The sequence below is a fragment of the Molothrus ater genome, chromosome 2, assembly GCF_012460135.2.
Source record: "Molothrus ater isolate BHLD 08-10-18 breed brown headed cowbird chromosome 2, BPBGC_Mater_1.1, whole genome shotgun sequence".
Lineage (NCBI taxonomy): Eukaryota > Metazoa > Chordata > Aves > Passeriformes > Icteridae > Molothrus > Molothrus ater.
Window position 1 is genome coordinate 41,408,654 of NC_050479.2, and position 13,194 is coordinate 41,421,847.

Here is a 13,194-nt window from a genome sequence, read left to right on the forward strand (position 1 = left end):
CTTCAAACGCTCTTTAAAACAGATATTTAATTGTTTCTTAAAGTATGCTGGGCACATAATTTTTCAGAAATATAATTATCCACTGAGAAATTAAGGTAACCTGTACTTTTGATACATCTCATCTGTGTCTCCACACATACTAGCTGGCAGAAGAGATACTCTGGAAGATATGGGATGATAGACACACCTCTGCTGGCCTTAATGATGGCTAGAATATTTGATGATATTTAGTATGTGATGATAGATGGCCAGAAGCAGCCCTTCTCTGATAAACATAAGGAGAGGACTCCTTAAGGGGGGGGGTCATCTCCACACCTGTCTGTAAACTAGAGTAATGGTTTTTCTTAAATGTGATTCCATTGTGATGTTTAATAGATATCTCTTAGAATGTGTGTGCAGTGAAGAGAAAGAAAAGGCTTGTTTACATAAGGGAAGTTGGTAATTTCAGGTGTTGCACTCCCTCCTGCCTTAGCATTTGATCTCTTCTGTTGCCATGCAGTGAACATTATTACACATAACAGTAATGCATCTTAGGTCTGCTCATGCAACTGTTCTTAGTAATTCCTGTTTTTTCATCTCTTCTGTTTCTGGTACACTGAAGAAGAGAAGCATGTACCTTTATGCCTGATCAGCAGACCATTTTCAGGTCTGAGTTCTGGGGACTGGGATTTTCCTGTTACATTAAGTCACCTGGCAAGGGCTTGTGCAGAGATGAGTCAGCCCCTTTAAGCAGAGAGCATTTGAGCAAAGTACAGGTAAAACAAGCATAGATTAAATCCAACTACACAGCAACTGCCTTACTGATTGGTAAGTTCAGCCAATGCAGCTTGATTACATCTCAGTGCCCATGCAGCTTAATTAAATCTTCCCAGAACATTTCATCTGTGCTTCAGGCTATGTCCTTCTAGACAGACACATTTCAGGCTTTTGGGAATGATTCCAAACTGTGTCTGAACACTGTTTTGGAGGAGCTTAGTTGGTGAAGGGCAGTGGTGTGCCAGGAGCAGTAATGTGGAGGGTCGTGTTCCAGTGCCCAGGAATGCTCTGGCCACTGGTAAATTTTACAGCCTTAGAGATTGAAAGATCAGAAGCCCATTTGTCTCTCAGAGTTTTGCTTTTAAATGTTTTCCTAAGATATCTTGGTATCTTGTTAATGACTTGTGATGGTAAAAGAAGCATTTTTAAAAACTTCTTATTTAGTGCAAGTTCTGTGGGAGCAAATCTTAAGTCTGGTAATTGGCTTGGAAGAGCAGGTGAGAGGCTGAATATCACCACAGGCATGGAAAGCATGGAGAGCCCAGCTCTCATACCCGAGCATTTATGCCACCAGATTTAATCCCCTTTACTTGAGGAATATTGGAGATGTGGCAGTGTCACTTAGCTCCAAATGCTCATTTCACTGTGATTACCTGTCACAGAGCATCCATGTTTGTACCTGGTGTACAAGAAATGCCAAAGAACATCTTCATGCAGCATCACTCCTCCCCTTCTACCCATAGAGCATAACAACCATTTATAGTGCAAGAGGTTTTTTTGTGAAGGATGGGGAAAATGCATGTAGGCCCAAAATACTGATCAATAAATTGTTTTCTCTTATAATGCCTGTAGTTGAATGCTGAAAGTACAGTTTGCATACCTGTTTTTATTGTAAACCCTACAAGACACTCAAGCTCTAGTTTTCATTGATAGCAATTAATTTATAGAAGGTGAATATTAACATTTTAAAAACCTGAATTGGTCTACATATAATAATTTTCAAGCATGTCTTATAAATTAAAAAAGTTGTAATTAAACTGTAGTCTGACTTCATTTTGTGAAGTCAGAAGTCAATTGTACCTGACAGCCTATAGAATGAAAAATTCAGCGTGTTTAGGAAGCTGTTTGCAGCACAGACATTTCAAGAATTCTTTAAAACACATGATAATACTGAATCTTACACAATTGGAGTGAGTGAAGATTTTTGAAATTGTTTTCTTGGGAATTATCCCATATATATAATTTATATATATATATATATATAATTTATATATATTATATATATACACATATGTTAAATCTCTGTCTTGCACATATGGACTCAGTACTTAATAACTCTCTGGAAAGTGAGTTAATATATTTTTCTATATATTTTTGAGGTTTACTTTGTCCATTTCACTTGTCTTTTTTAAGTATAGAATTGCACATAAACAATATTTTTAAATGCATCCTAAAAAATGTCTTTTTATGAGAAATTAACATCAATATTGATTTATGTAATCCTGGGTGACCCTGTCATTGTAGATGTCTAAAACTACCCTACCTGGCCTACCTGGTGTCATTCCAGAAGTTGTGTGATGTATCAGTCAACCTTGCACTGACAGCTTAAAACTCTGATGTGTCTGGGATGACACCATACACCTGTGTTTGGACAGCAGAATCACTCCTGAAGTGACTATTGGATTAGGGTCTCCTCCACAAAAATGTCCCCCTGAGGCACTGAAGAGTCATGTTGCAGTGGGTTTGTGATGGTTAAGCAGGTTGTCAGCAATCAAGAAAGTTGACATCGGTGTGGTGGTTTTTTTTCTGACTTTCCCTCTCTGGACCTTGACCTTTTTCTGTCCTTTTTGTCTGGTGTTCCTGTTCTTCCTCATTATTAGAGCAGGCACCCTTGGTGCATATGCTGGAGCCCATAGAGGAGCTTTCAGAAGAGGAAAAAGGTAATGATTGATTCAGCTCAAAATATGCTGGCATGTGTTTCTTGAAAACAAAAAATATTATTTGATACCTACAGTATTTTTCATTGTATTTCATTATATTTGTGTGATTTGGGTGGGAATGTTGTCAGTCTCCTGTTTGCTATTGCTTATAAATATTATGATTTCCTTATCCAAGTTCAATGTTTTTATGAAAATCTGGCTAATTTCTTTAAAACAGTCACATGTCTAAAGGGATTTGAACTAAGCAGATCAAAAATTATGGGTAAAAGCCCCTGACTAGGAAATTTTTGTGCTGACACTATTGCAATATGAGCTCACTCCCTTTTTAACTCTGCATAAGAGGATGAAGAGTTCAGGTGGAAGGAAGTTGATGGTGGAGGTTGGAGCTGCCAGCTTTCATGAATGCATCACAGATAATTTTACAGGTAATCTGACTTGCACCTACCCATAAGGAGCCACAGCTGCAGCCAGGGTTGTGCAATTCAGAATAAAGTTACATAGCCTAGCATTGGCAGCTGTTGTGTCTTTTCTGAGGAGACCTTGGAGAAGGCCACATTTACAGTGAGAGAACAGAAAGCACTGGTTCATCCTGCATGGTGTTCTTCTCCTGAAGGCAGCTAATAGTGAAACACCAAATAAAAATCTCTTCTGTGTGTGAAAATCAAAATCAGTCTTGAACCCTACAGCCAGTGAGTTTAAATTTCAAAGGAATGATGCTGTTTTGAAAACAAAATCATTGTTTGAATACGTCTGTGTGTTAGGAGGTTTCCCCAGGGAAAATCCAGTGCCTCTGAACAATCTGAAATAAAGACTGTTTGCATTTTTGCCGTTCCTTCTGCTGTTTCTCTTGCTTGCCATCTTCTCTCTTGATGGATTGTCTTTGTTTCTTCTGCTGTGCCTAAAGGCATGGCCTGAAGTGCATAAGAGAAAAGAAAGAATGCAGTCTGAAAAGATAGACCAAGATTTTTTTGGTTTTGATGACAGTCATTTGTAAGGGAGAGTGTGAAAATTCTTGACTCAGAACATAATTTTCTAGGATTATGTAGGAGCTGAGACAGTGGACCAGATGTAAGGTCCCTTGTCTCAAAAGTTAAATCTAGTATTTGGGGATGAATAAGAAAATAGTTCCTTAAATAATTGCTCTGGCAAAGAGGATTTGGCTTGAGTAAATTAGCAAGAATTGATATTGTCATTAATTAGGATAATGCTGGATAGTCTTGTTACCCTTATTAGTATTTAGTAATTAGGAATTTAAAAATGAGTTTAAATGTATCTGGTTTTTTGTAAGGATTAACATTGGAAAGAGGTAGGATTTTCAGAAGGCTCCTGGGAATCTTCCACTTTAAAATGTCTCATATATGGCTTTCTGGGAGGATTTTTTACTGCATAGTGCCATCTTGTCCTGAATGGGGATCGTCAGATAGCCCTGTGTTTCCTCAAGACCAATTGTTTGCCTCTTCTAGGACTCAGTTCTCCAGATAAATCAAATTTTTAATGTCATCAAATCAAAGTTTTAATGTCATCTCTGTCAGGTACTGAGTTGTCCACACAGTTCCCAAAACCAGATGAGATTTCAGCCTGATTATGTCCTCTTCAACACAGATCTAATAGTATGGCAGATTGGACTCTCAGTTTCCATTACCTATAGTTCTTTCCAGGACCCCATGGGAAGCCAGTTTCTCAAAACTGCCTAATATGTCATTTGTGCATCTTGAGGCTTTTTTGTCTCCTCTTTAGGGTGCTTGTCTTTCCCTTAAAGAAAAATGAAAAGTAAGTGGAACTGCTTTCTAATAAGCTGTCATTGTTTACAAATAGAAAAAGTGGCACATTTGTTTAAAAATATAATATTTGAAAGTCACAATATGGAATTATGCCTTCATTCCTGTCCTTGTCTATTGGGTGGCAGATGACTTTGCTGCCCTGTAAGGCATACTGGGAAGACAAACTCCTGCCCAAGATTTTCCTGTTATTTCAGGGGAATTGGGAGTGTGGTTTACAGCTTTCCTGGGATGTTTTATACCCCTAGCCAGCTCTGCTGACCACTGCCAGACAGAAGCAGCCATCATGGTTCCACAGGTTATCGCTTCCTTTACTTTAAGTGGCATTCAGTAAAATTTTGTCTTGCCAGTGACAGTTTTACAGACAGGTTTTAAATGTGTTTTTCTTCTTTACTCTCCTCTATGACCCAATAATACTTTGTCCTAACTTAAATGTCTGTCTTCATTTTAGATGGAAGAATCTGTCTAGATGATTCTTTATTGCTTGCATAAGAGTTTTTTATTGACATAAGTGTCATTGTTGACACTTAAAGCAAGGAAAAGAGATAGGAACTTTTTTGTCTGCTTTTAAGTATGTATGATGTCACAGACTTGCATAGCAGAAAACACGACACTGAACTTTGTCCTTGGAAGATTTTTGAAGATGGCTATTATCCATCATGTATTTTCTGTGAAACAGTCTGCCCCAAACAAGGTTTTGTCTTTACCAAGACTTTCGAAAGTGTTACAACTTTGCAAAGGTTTAATTTCAGTAGGTGATTTTATCAGAGAATGTCACGTTGCTTGAAGCTTTTCTTAAGAAAAAGTTTGTAGTATTCTTGTTCTAATTCCTGCTAGAATTCAGCTTTTCTTTGAAATACCACATTTAGAGAACTTAAGTATAGAAGATAGTCTCTATCAGAAGTTTTCAAGTACAATGCTAAAAGTAAAGATCTTTGTTCCCAAATATTCAGCGCTGTATCTTTACAGTGATTCTGTAATGAGCAGTAAGATACTTGTGATGGTGAGTACAATGTGCAGAGGTACAAATTCCAAGTGAGCTGGCTTTTGTAAGCTAGCCCAGTATTTTGAAAATTACACAATTCCAGGTAGATAAAAAGTGCACATATAGGTCTATGCTGGTTCTAAAGAATGCATGCTTAAGTGCAGTTTTTAATTGTCTCATGTAATGTGGATTTTAAAAACATCTCTTAACAGCATTTTTCCTTCTTATTTCAGAAATTGAGAAAATTGATCTAAAACCAGACAGAAGTAAGCACTATTTAATAAATGCTCTGAAGTCTGATCCTTCTTTAACTAAAGAATTGCGAGTTGTTTTGGAGCAAGCTCTGGAGGAGAAGCTGGAATCCTTGGGAATTAAAGCAGTAAGATATTGAATTATTTAAAAGAAGGGTAATCTTTGTACCACTTTTCTTCTGTTCTCTTTCACTCCTGTACTACAGTTCTCAACCTATAAAATTCAAAGCTAAATTTCCGTGTTTTAAATAACTGTAATTCCTTAACCAGTAACCTGAGGGGATGGCCATCAAATTACAGCTGTGGAGGATATGGATACACTTGTGGGCAATGTTACCAACTTCTGTGATTTTTCTACAAGCTTTATGATATCTGAAGCCTGAAAGAGTGTTTACAGTACAATTTGTTTCCTTAGGGTGTTCGTGGAATATCAAGTGATCGCTTAAATAAAATTTTGCGAGCTATTGAATATGCCAGAGAACGCAAAGGGAAGCATGAGCCCGCCATTCAAGGGATTCGAGAGCGCCTTGAACGTCAAGTTGGCCTTCGGGTTGAAGAGAGATCATCATCTTCTAGCAGAGCTGATGCCTGTGCTCATCTTCCTGGTGAAGGTTACAGTGCATTTTGGGCCTTATTTCATTGTCTTACATTTTATTTAAACTGCTGTTTAAAGTTATTTAAACTGCTGTTTAAAGTTTTATTTGACAACATTTCTGTATAGCTGCTTTCCTGCTTTTCCATATCAACATTCTATATAGTTATGGACAACTAAACTGTTTTCTTTAAAGGGTTCTTGACATGGTGTTTAACAGCAAGTATCTTAGTTCTGGCAAGATACATAGTGTTGTGTTGGGACTGTAGCACTTTGGCAGCAAATAAACCCCCTTTCTTTCCAGCTGGTCCTCACAGATCTGGAGGGCTGAATATGGCTGTGCTTAATTTCTGATTTTAACCAATTCAGCATTTGAAGTCTGATCATGTTCCCAGGTGCACCAGTAATGTGGGTCGCAGTCTGAGTCTGGTCTTGTTTTGTGATCCCAGATTCGCCAACACTGACACCTGAGCCTCAATCCCTCTTCCCTGGCTGACTGCAGTGATAAGGGTCATCCAGCCTTTGCCTGATAACCTACCATCCCCTCAGCATGCCATCATGGCCACATAATCCCTTAGCTACACATCTCTTGGCATATCTCATGGAAGTCCCTTCATCATGTATCTCATCGCTGTAGGCCTTGTTCCTGCATTATCCACCCTGTGACTACAGAAACACCTTCAATTTGGTGCCCCTATCACACCTGTTTAATGGATTTTTGGGGGGTCTCTGTAGAACAATTGCTCATACCTCTCCCCCACACCTTTCATTATGCCACACCCAGACTGTATATGTTTCTGACAGATCATTATCCAGATTTTTATGTGCATGTCTATGATAAAACCAAAACATATTAGAGTCAAGATTAACATAGCAACAACAGGATGAAGTATTTTATTGAAAATTCCTCTAGCTGTGAATGACCATCTGAAGAGGGAGTCTGACCACTGATGCTGTCCATCTTCCTTCTTACTGTATTCTTAATGATGTCCTAGGTCAAACTGATTAGATGCTACCAGCACTGAAATTCCCTGTCAAATTCAGTGGCATTGAGGTTGCCTTTCTAATTTCAGTGGGCAAAGTACCCTCATCTCCTTCCCTTATATTTGCTGCCACAGTAAATTTCCCAAGTGAGAAGTGTGGAGGAATTAATGTTGCACTCTAGTTACCGTAGTTATTAGCTTCCATAGATAGAAGTGAGGGTCTCCACCCTGCAGGTCAAGCTTGTTGATGTGTGAACCAAATTTGGTTCATGATGGCCATAGTTGCTTCTACAACAAGAATAAGCAGTCCTCGGATGATTAACTTGATCTCCAGTGAAGATGTGCTGGCATCATTCTCAGTATCATTCCTGGAAAATGAAAGCAATACAGCTTTCATTGGGGTTTGTCCAGACAGGTTATCTCTTAGTGGCTCAACTTGTTTAACGGCTTGGACTGATGATTAAAGTCCCCTTTCCAGCTCAGAATATCTCTGTTCTGTCTCTTTCAATGCAGTTGGGCTGAATCTCTCTGGTCCATCAGGGCCAGTGTGAAACAAGCTGCAGTGCCATGTTCTCAACAGAATCCCATTCTGCTGTAATAGGGTCCCTGGGGGGGTTGTGGGACAAAGCTCCAGAGCTGCTTCATGTGTTGCTCAGTCCACTCCCATGACTTTCCCTTTTTGAGCAAAATGTACAAGGGATGGGCAATAATAGAGAAACCAGGGATGTTTGCACCAATATCCTAAAATTCCCATTAACTGTTGTAATTCTTCTAATCTAGACAGATTCTACCTATGTTCTATTTTTCCAAGGTATCAGAAGCAGCTCCTTTAATCTGTCAGGCTCTGAGGAACTTAATCTCCTTTGTGCCCTTGACACTTGGATGTAGGAATGTCTAAACCTAAGGCTGTTAACCCATTCTTCCCCTTTTCTGCTGCACGCACAACCTCCATGGGGCCTTCTCCACCTGGTATTGTATCGCTGTGTTGCAAAAGTGTAACTACAGCTCCCACAGCGGGTGCATGAACTACCAGTCTGTTAACACTAGGTCTGGTCACATTCCAAAGAGCCAGTCTATCAAATTATGTGGTTTTTTGGATTGCTAGAAGTATATATACACACATATTACACATACATATGTGTATACATACACACATGTGTATATATACATACATCTGTACATATATATATATATATATATATACACATTTGTATATATGTTTATAAACATTATCTTTTGGTAGTTGTTTATAGCACTAACATTACAATTGCAATCACAAGCTTAATTTCCTGGGTCAAAATGCTTGGCATAGCCAAGGATTAAATTCTGAAATGTGTGTGGTCTCTAAGGACCTGCTGTAAAGCAAGGGGGTTTATTTTTTTCCAACTTGCTGCACTTTTTAACCCAAATCATGGTAACTCTGAACTGCTTGGAGGAAAAGAATTGCATTTTTTCTTATTTTTTTGTGAAACTATATTCTGTAACATCTTTAATTGTAGGAATTCAATGGGAAAGATATTGAATGTTGATTGTGTGAATGACATAGATAACTTTTCTTGTAGAAAAACACAAGTGCCACTCATTGGGAATTTCCTCGCTTGCCACACCTCCAAAACCATCCAAGTGGTCTCCATCAGCTGTCCGCCCACCTGGACAAAGAGCAATCATCCCTGACTATAGTTCTACACCAAAGTAAGAGATGCCATTCTAAAAACACTCATCCCTCACATAACAGTACTATGGGTTTGGGGTTTTGTGGCTGATGTGAACATTTCCTCAATTGTAAGAATTGAGGAAAGAATTCACAAAACTTCCATATAAGATTTATGCTTGCTATCAGTCTTGAAATAACTTGTCTCATTATTTTTAGCCCCAGGAAGATTCTTGGAAGTGGAGCTTCCAGAAAGACATCTAGCATCACGTATGTTTTGTTTCCTTGCCTTTTTGAAGACAACATTTTTGTTGACATGTTTGCCACACAAAAACTATTATTAAGCTAAATTCATAAACATCGTCTGGGCATTTTTTGATTTAAAGTGTTATTCCATTTGAGTGTGTTATTATAATCCCCGAAAGATATCATGTTGTTCTTTCAGCATATGTATTCTTTGTTGTGGTTGAGAAAAAGATATTCAATAAGATTGATAACTTTGTTTAGTTTTTCTCTTAGATGCTTTTTCTGACTGTGTTAATAGCATTTAGAGACCTTGGGGACCTAATTTTGTTGTTTATTGATATTTTCATAGTGCAGCCAAAATGAAATACAATATTCCATGTTCCATTCACAACAGGTGCATTACTTTGACACTTCCTGCACTGAAAAATTCCCACATCTAACTGTTGTCACAAGAGACTTTCTGTGGCACAGATTCCTTGACCCTGAAATTTGCTCTACCTGCTGATGCATGAAAGCCCATCTGTGTTTGCCTGGCAAGACTTGTTTTATATTGGTCTCTTGTTTTGTAAGATGGTTGCGTAAATGTAAAGAGCCATGTGTGTGTAAGAGAGCATTTGGGATAACTTTCTGAATTTAATTAGCAGCGTGATTTCTTTTAATTTTTTCTTTTAAATAGTTAAAATTTAGGGGAGATTCTGTCATTTTGCACTAGGAAAAATGCACATTCTTGGAAAGGAAAATGCAAGGAAGCTTAAACATGTATGCATTGATGCGTGCACTGAAACCCAGTAAGTGCTCATATTCCATGTGGTTTTCCTTAGAACACCACCATTCAGTTCAGAGGAAGAAGCTGATGAAGATGATATGAAACAGTCTTATGTAGCACCAGAGGCATTGCAAAAGCAGTCAAAACCATCAAGCAGCATAGTCCATGCTTTTCAGAAGCCTTTTGGCAAAAGCAATGGGGATGGGATGGAGGAAAATGGACCTCAAGAAACTGGAACACCTGCCAAAACTTCTAAAGGTTTTTCACTGCATTTGTATATGGATGTTGTAGCAGCTGTGCATGATTTTGCATTTCATGGTAATATTTTTGTGTTAGAAAACATAGTGAAGGCAGACTACCTAGTCTTGAGAGTATATATCTATAGGTAAACACTATGTTTTTGCTAATGTATTTCTGTTAATATATTACTTAAAGATGTGTATCATGCTCTTCTATATAAATGCAGGAAGAGACACAATCTTTGTCTCAGAGAGACATCTTTTATTTATTTTTACTTTGAGGAAAATTTCTAGAGGGTTTACAGTAAAGTCCCTCCTTGCGAATGGAAACTGTCAATTTAATCTTTTTCTGAATTTTAGCAACAGTTATTCAAAAACTGACCAAACAAGTTGGAGAGAGTCTTTCTAACCATGGAAGTAAGAACAAACCAGCTGGAGGAATTAATGTTGCACAGGCATTTACTAAGAAAGAAGGAGTGAAAGAACCAAAGGTATCACTTTTAATATGCAGCATTATTACATTCAGTAATTGAACTATATGTATGTTGAATTTTTTTTCACGCTGAAATCATCTTGATGCAACAAAGAACTTAATTTTCCAAGGCAGCTTTGGAATTACAGCTAAGTAGTCTTTTTGGGTAGACCAGCACTGGTGTAGCAAGGGACCAGTGGCAAGTTATTTCATCCACACTGCTTTTTTAGCTTATGCCTTGATTGGTTTGGATCAGTACAGCTCAAAGTTTGGGCATGGTATCATTCTTATCTTCTATTCCAGCAGCATAGAGAGTCCTCCTTTACTTGTTTTCCTAGTGTCTTGTTTTGATTTGCTTATCGATATTTAAAAACATTATTTCTAGAGCTTTATCTAATATGGGTCCCTTAAATACATTTTAATGAGAGGACAGATTCCATTGGTCTTTGTTCTGCATCAATCCACAATCACTAACTGCTTTCAGACTGCATCAGATCTGTTGCTGCCCATTGAGCATGGCCTGTGTTCACCAGCAGAACACTAACACAATAGACTCTTTACCCCTCAGGTTCCTAACATCCTGGTCTTCTCCTCAGTTTAGAGTTCTATAATTGGTAAACCATTTTGCTGCAATTTGGGGTCTTTGCTTGGACAGTTTTTAAAAGGAACAAAAGTTGCTTCAAATGAGACATCAACAGCAGATACTGATTTTATTTCAGTTTGAGTAGTTGTTACTAGATTGAAGTAGACAGACAGGTACTAGTTCTAGCATTCAATACAATATTTTTTCACTAAATTAGCAAATAATAATTACTGAAAATCCTGTTATCTATAATAAAACTGATACCCTAGGGCTTCCTGATTGTGAGTTAAATCTGAAACTCATCGCTCCCTCCAGAAACGGTGACACTTCTATTTCATTTTCCAGAAAGGAGTGATTGTCCTAATCAGCTTTGGCCATGAGGATGGCATAACCACATTTAGCCTGTGTCCTTGTAGTTGCCATTGATGACACCTAAGTTTTTCATTGATTGTGTGGGAGCTGCAAATTGCACCAGACTCAAAATTATCAACGCAGACATGACTATTACAGTGCAATTTTCTATCTAGCATTATTTCCAAATTCTTTGTAGTGTCAGATTTTTCAACACCACAAAGTGCTCACAGTTAAATTGGCAGGATGATTTTGTAAGGATCTTTAGTTGGTGAGCCATTGTGTTCAGGAATCTGGGCTTCAATGGCAAAGACTTGTAGCAAAATAAATCTCAAAACCTATGTTTTAAAAACGCCATGTTTTTCACTGGTAAATCTCCCTTCCGACATCTCTCAAGCCCCTGAACCTTAAGGCAAGTACTGGGGGAATGAAATCCATCCTATTGTGGTAGAAGGTTGAGTTTGAGACCCCCAGAGTAGACTGAACTTATATAAATCCATGTGACTCAATGAGTTGCTTCCCAGAGTCCTAAGGAAATTGGTTGATATAGTTGCCAAGCCATTCTTCCATAATAATTGAGAAGTCATCACAGCTGAGTGTAGTCTCTGATTGAAAAAAGTCTCTAATTGAAAATAAATCTATTTTCTTTAAAGTAAGAAGGAGAACCCTGGGATTAACTACTGGCCTGTTAATCTTACTTCTGTGCCCAGAAAGATCATGGAACAGATCCTTCTGGACAGAGAATTAGACTATAATGAAAAGGTTTCAGTTAGATATTAGGAAGAAATTCTTTACTGTGAGGGTGCAGATTCTTACTGTGAGGCACTGGAACAGTGATGAGAAACTGTGGATGCCCCATCCCTGGCAGTGTTCAAGGTCAGGTTGGAGAGGGTTTTGAGCAACCTGGTCTAGTGGAAGGTTTTCCTGGCTGTTGTGGGGGAGTTCAACTGCATGATCTTTGAAATCTCTTCCAACCCACATCTTTCCATCATTTTATGAAAAATATTGTTGCTATGATTCATTTAGAATACATTGTGTCCCTATTGTATCTTGTATGGACACCATGAGTTCAGAATAAGCTTATGAAACCAGGGCAGGCACTGCTACTTTTTTCTGCAATCTTTACAGAAGAACCATCTTGTATACTTTAGTAATTATATGCATATATTTATGCCCATATTTATATATTTAATGTAGATGTCTTTATATAAGTCTTTGAGTTAATAAAACTGTTTAGCAGTTTTGATTGGTGCCATGTACTTACACTTGATCAAAACTGAATTCTGTTGGAAGTTGACATGTTTATCTCCATTTTTTACTTTAACGATCATTTGGGACTTCTTGAATGTTCAAGGAAACTCTTACTCCAGCATTTCTCAATATACGTGACTGACTTTCCCATTACCACACCCTCCAAATGCAGATCATTTGAAACAGAGCAATAGTGAATTCTGGTATGTTAATAATACAGCACACTGAGCAGATCTGTCAGTTTTTGAAAAACAGTTTGCAATGTTAAAATGGAGTTATGTTGCAAGATAAGCATTACTGCAGTCCCTTACCCATTTTCGAGACACACGACATGTTCATATTTGTTGATT

At 38.0% G+C, this 13,194-nt stretch overlaps 1 protein-coding gene across 2 annotated transcripts in view; it reads left to right on the forward strand.

The window, feature by feature from the left end:
• The window catches only part of DZIP1 (DAZ interacting zinc finger protein 1), a 37,796-nt gene that overhangs the window by 21,558 nt on the left and 3,044 nt on the right, over positions 1-13,194 (forward strand). The window contains exons 12-18 of one of the 2 annotated variants that reach the window (XM_036379283.2): positions 2,637-2,696; positions 5,693-5,838; positions 6,126-6,321; positions 8,848-8,977; positions 9,156-9,206; positions 10,004-10,206; positions 10,548-10,678. In XM_036379283.2, the coding sequence (XP_036235176.1) occupies positions 2,637-2,696; positions 5,693-5,838; positions 6,126-6,321; positions 8,848-8,977; positions 9,156-9,206; positions 10,004-10,206; positions 10,548-10,678 (917 nt within the window). The remainder of the gene's footprint in view (positions 1-2,636; positions 2,697-5,692; positions 5,839-6,125; positions 6,322-8,847; positions 8,978-9,155; positions 9,207-10,003; positions 10,207-10,547; positions 10,679-13,194) is intronic. The other variant, XM_036379284.2, reaches the window with a different exon arrangement.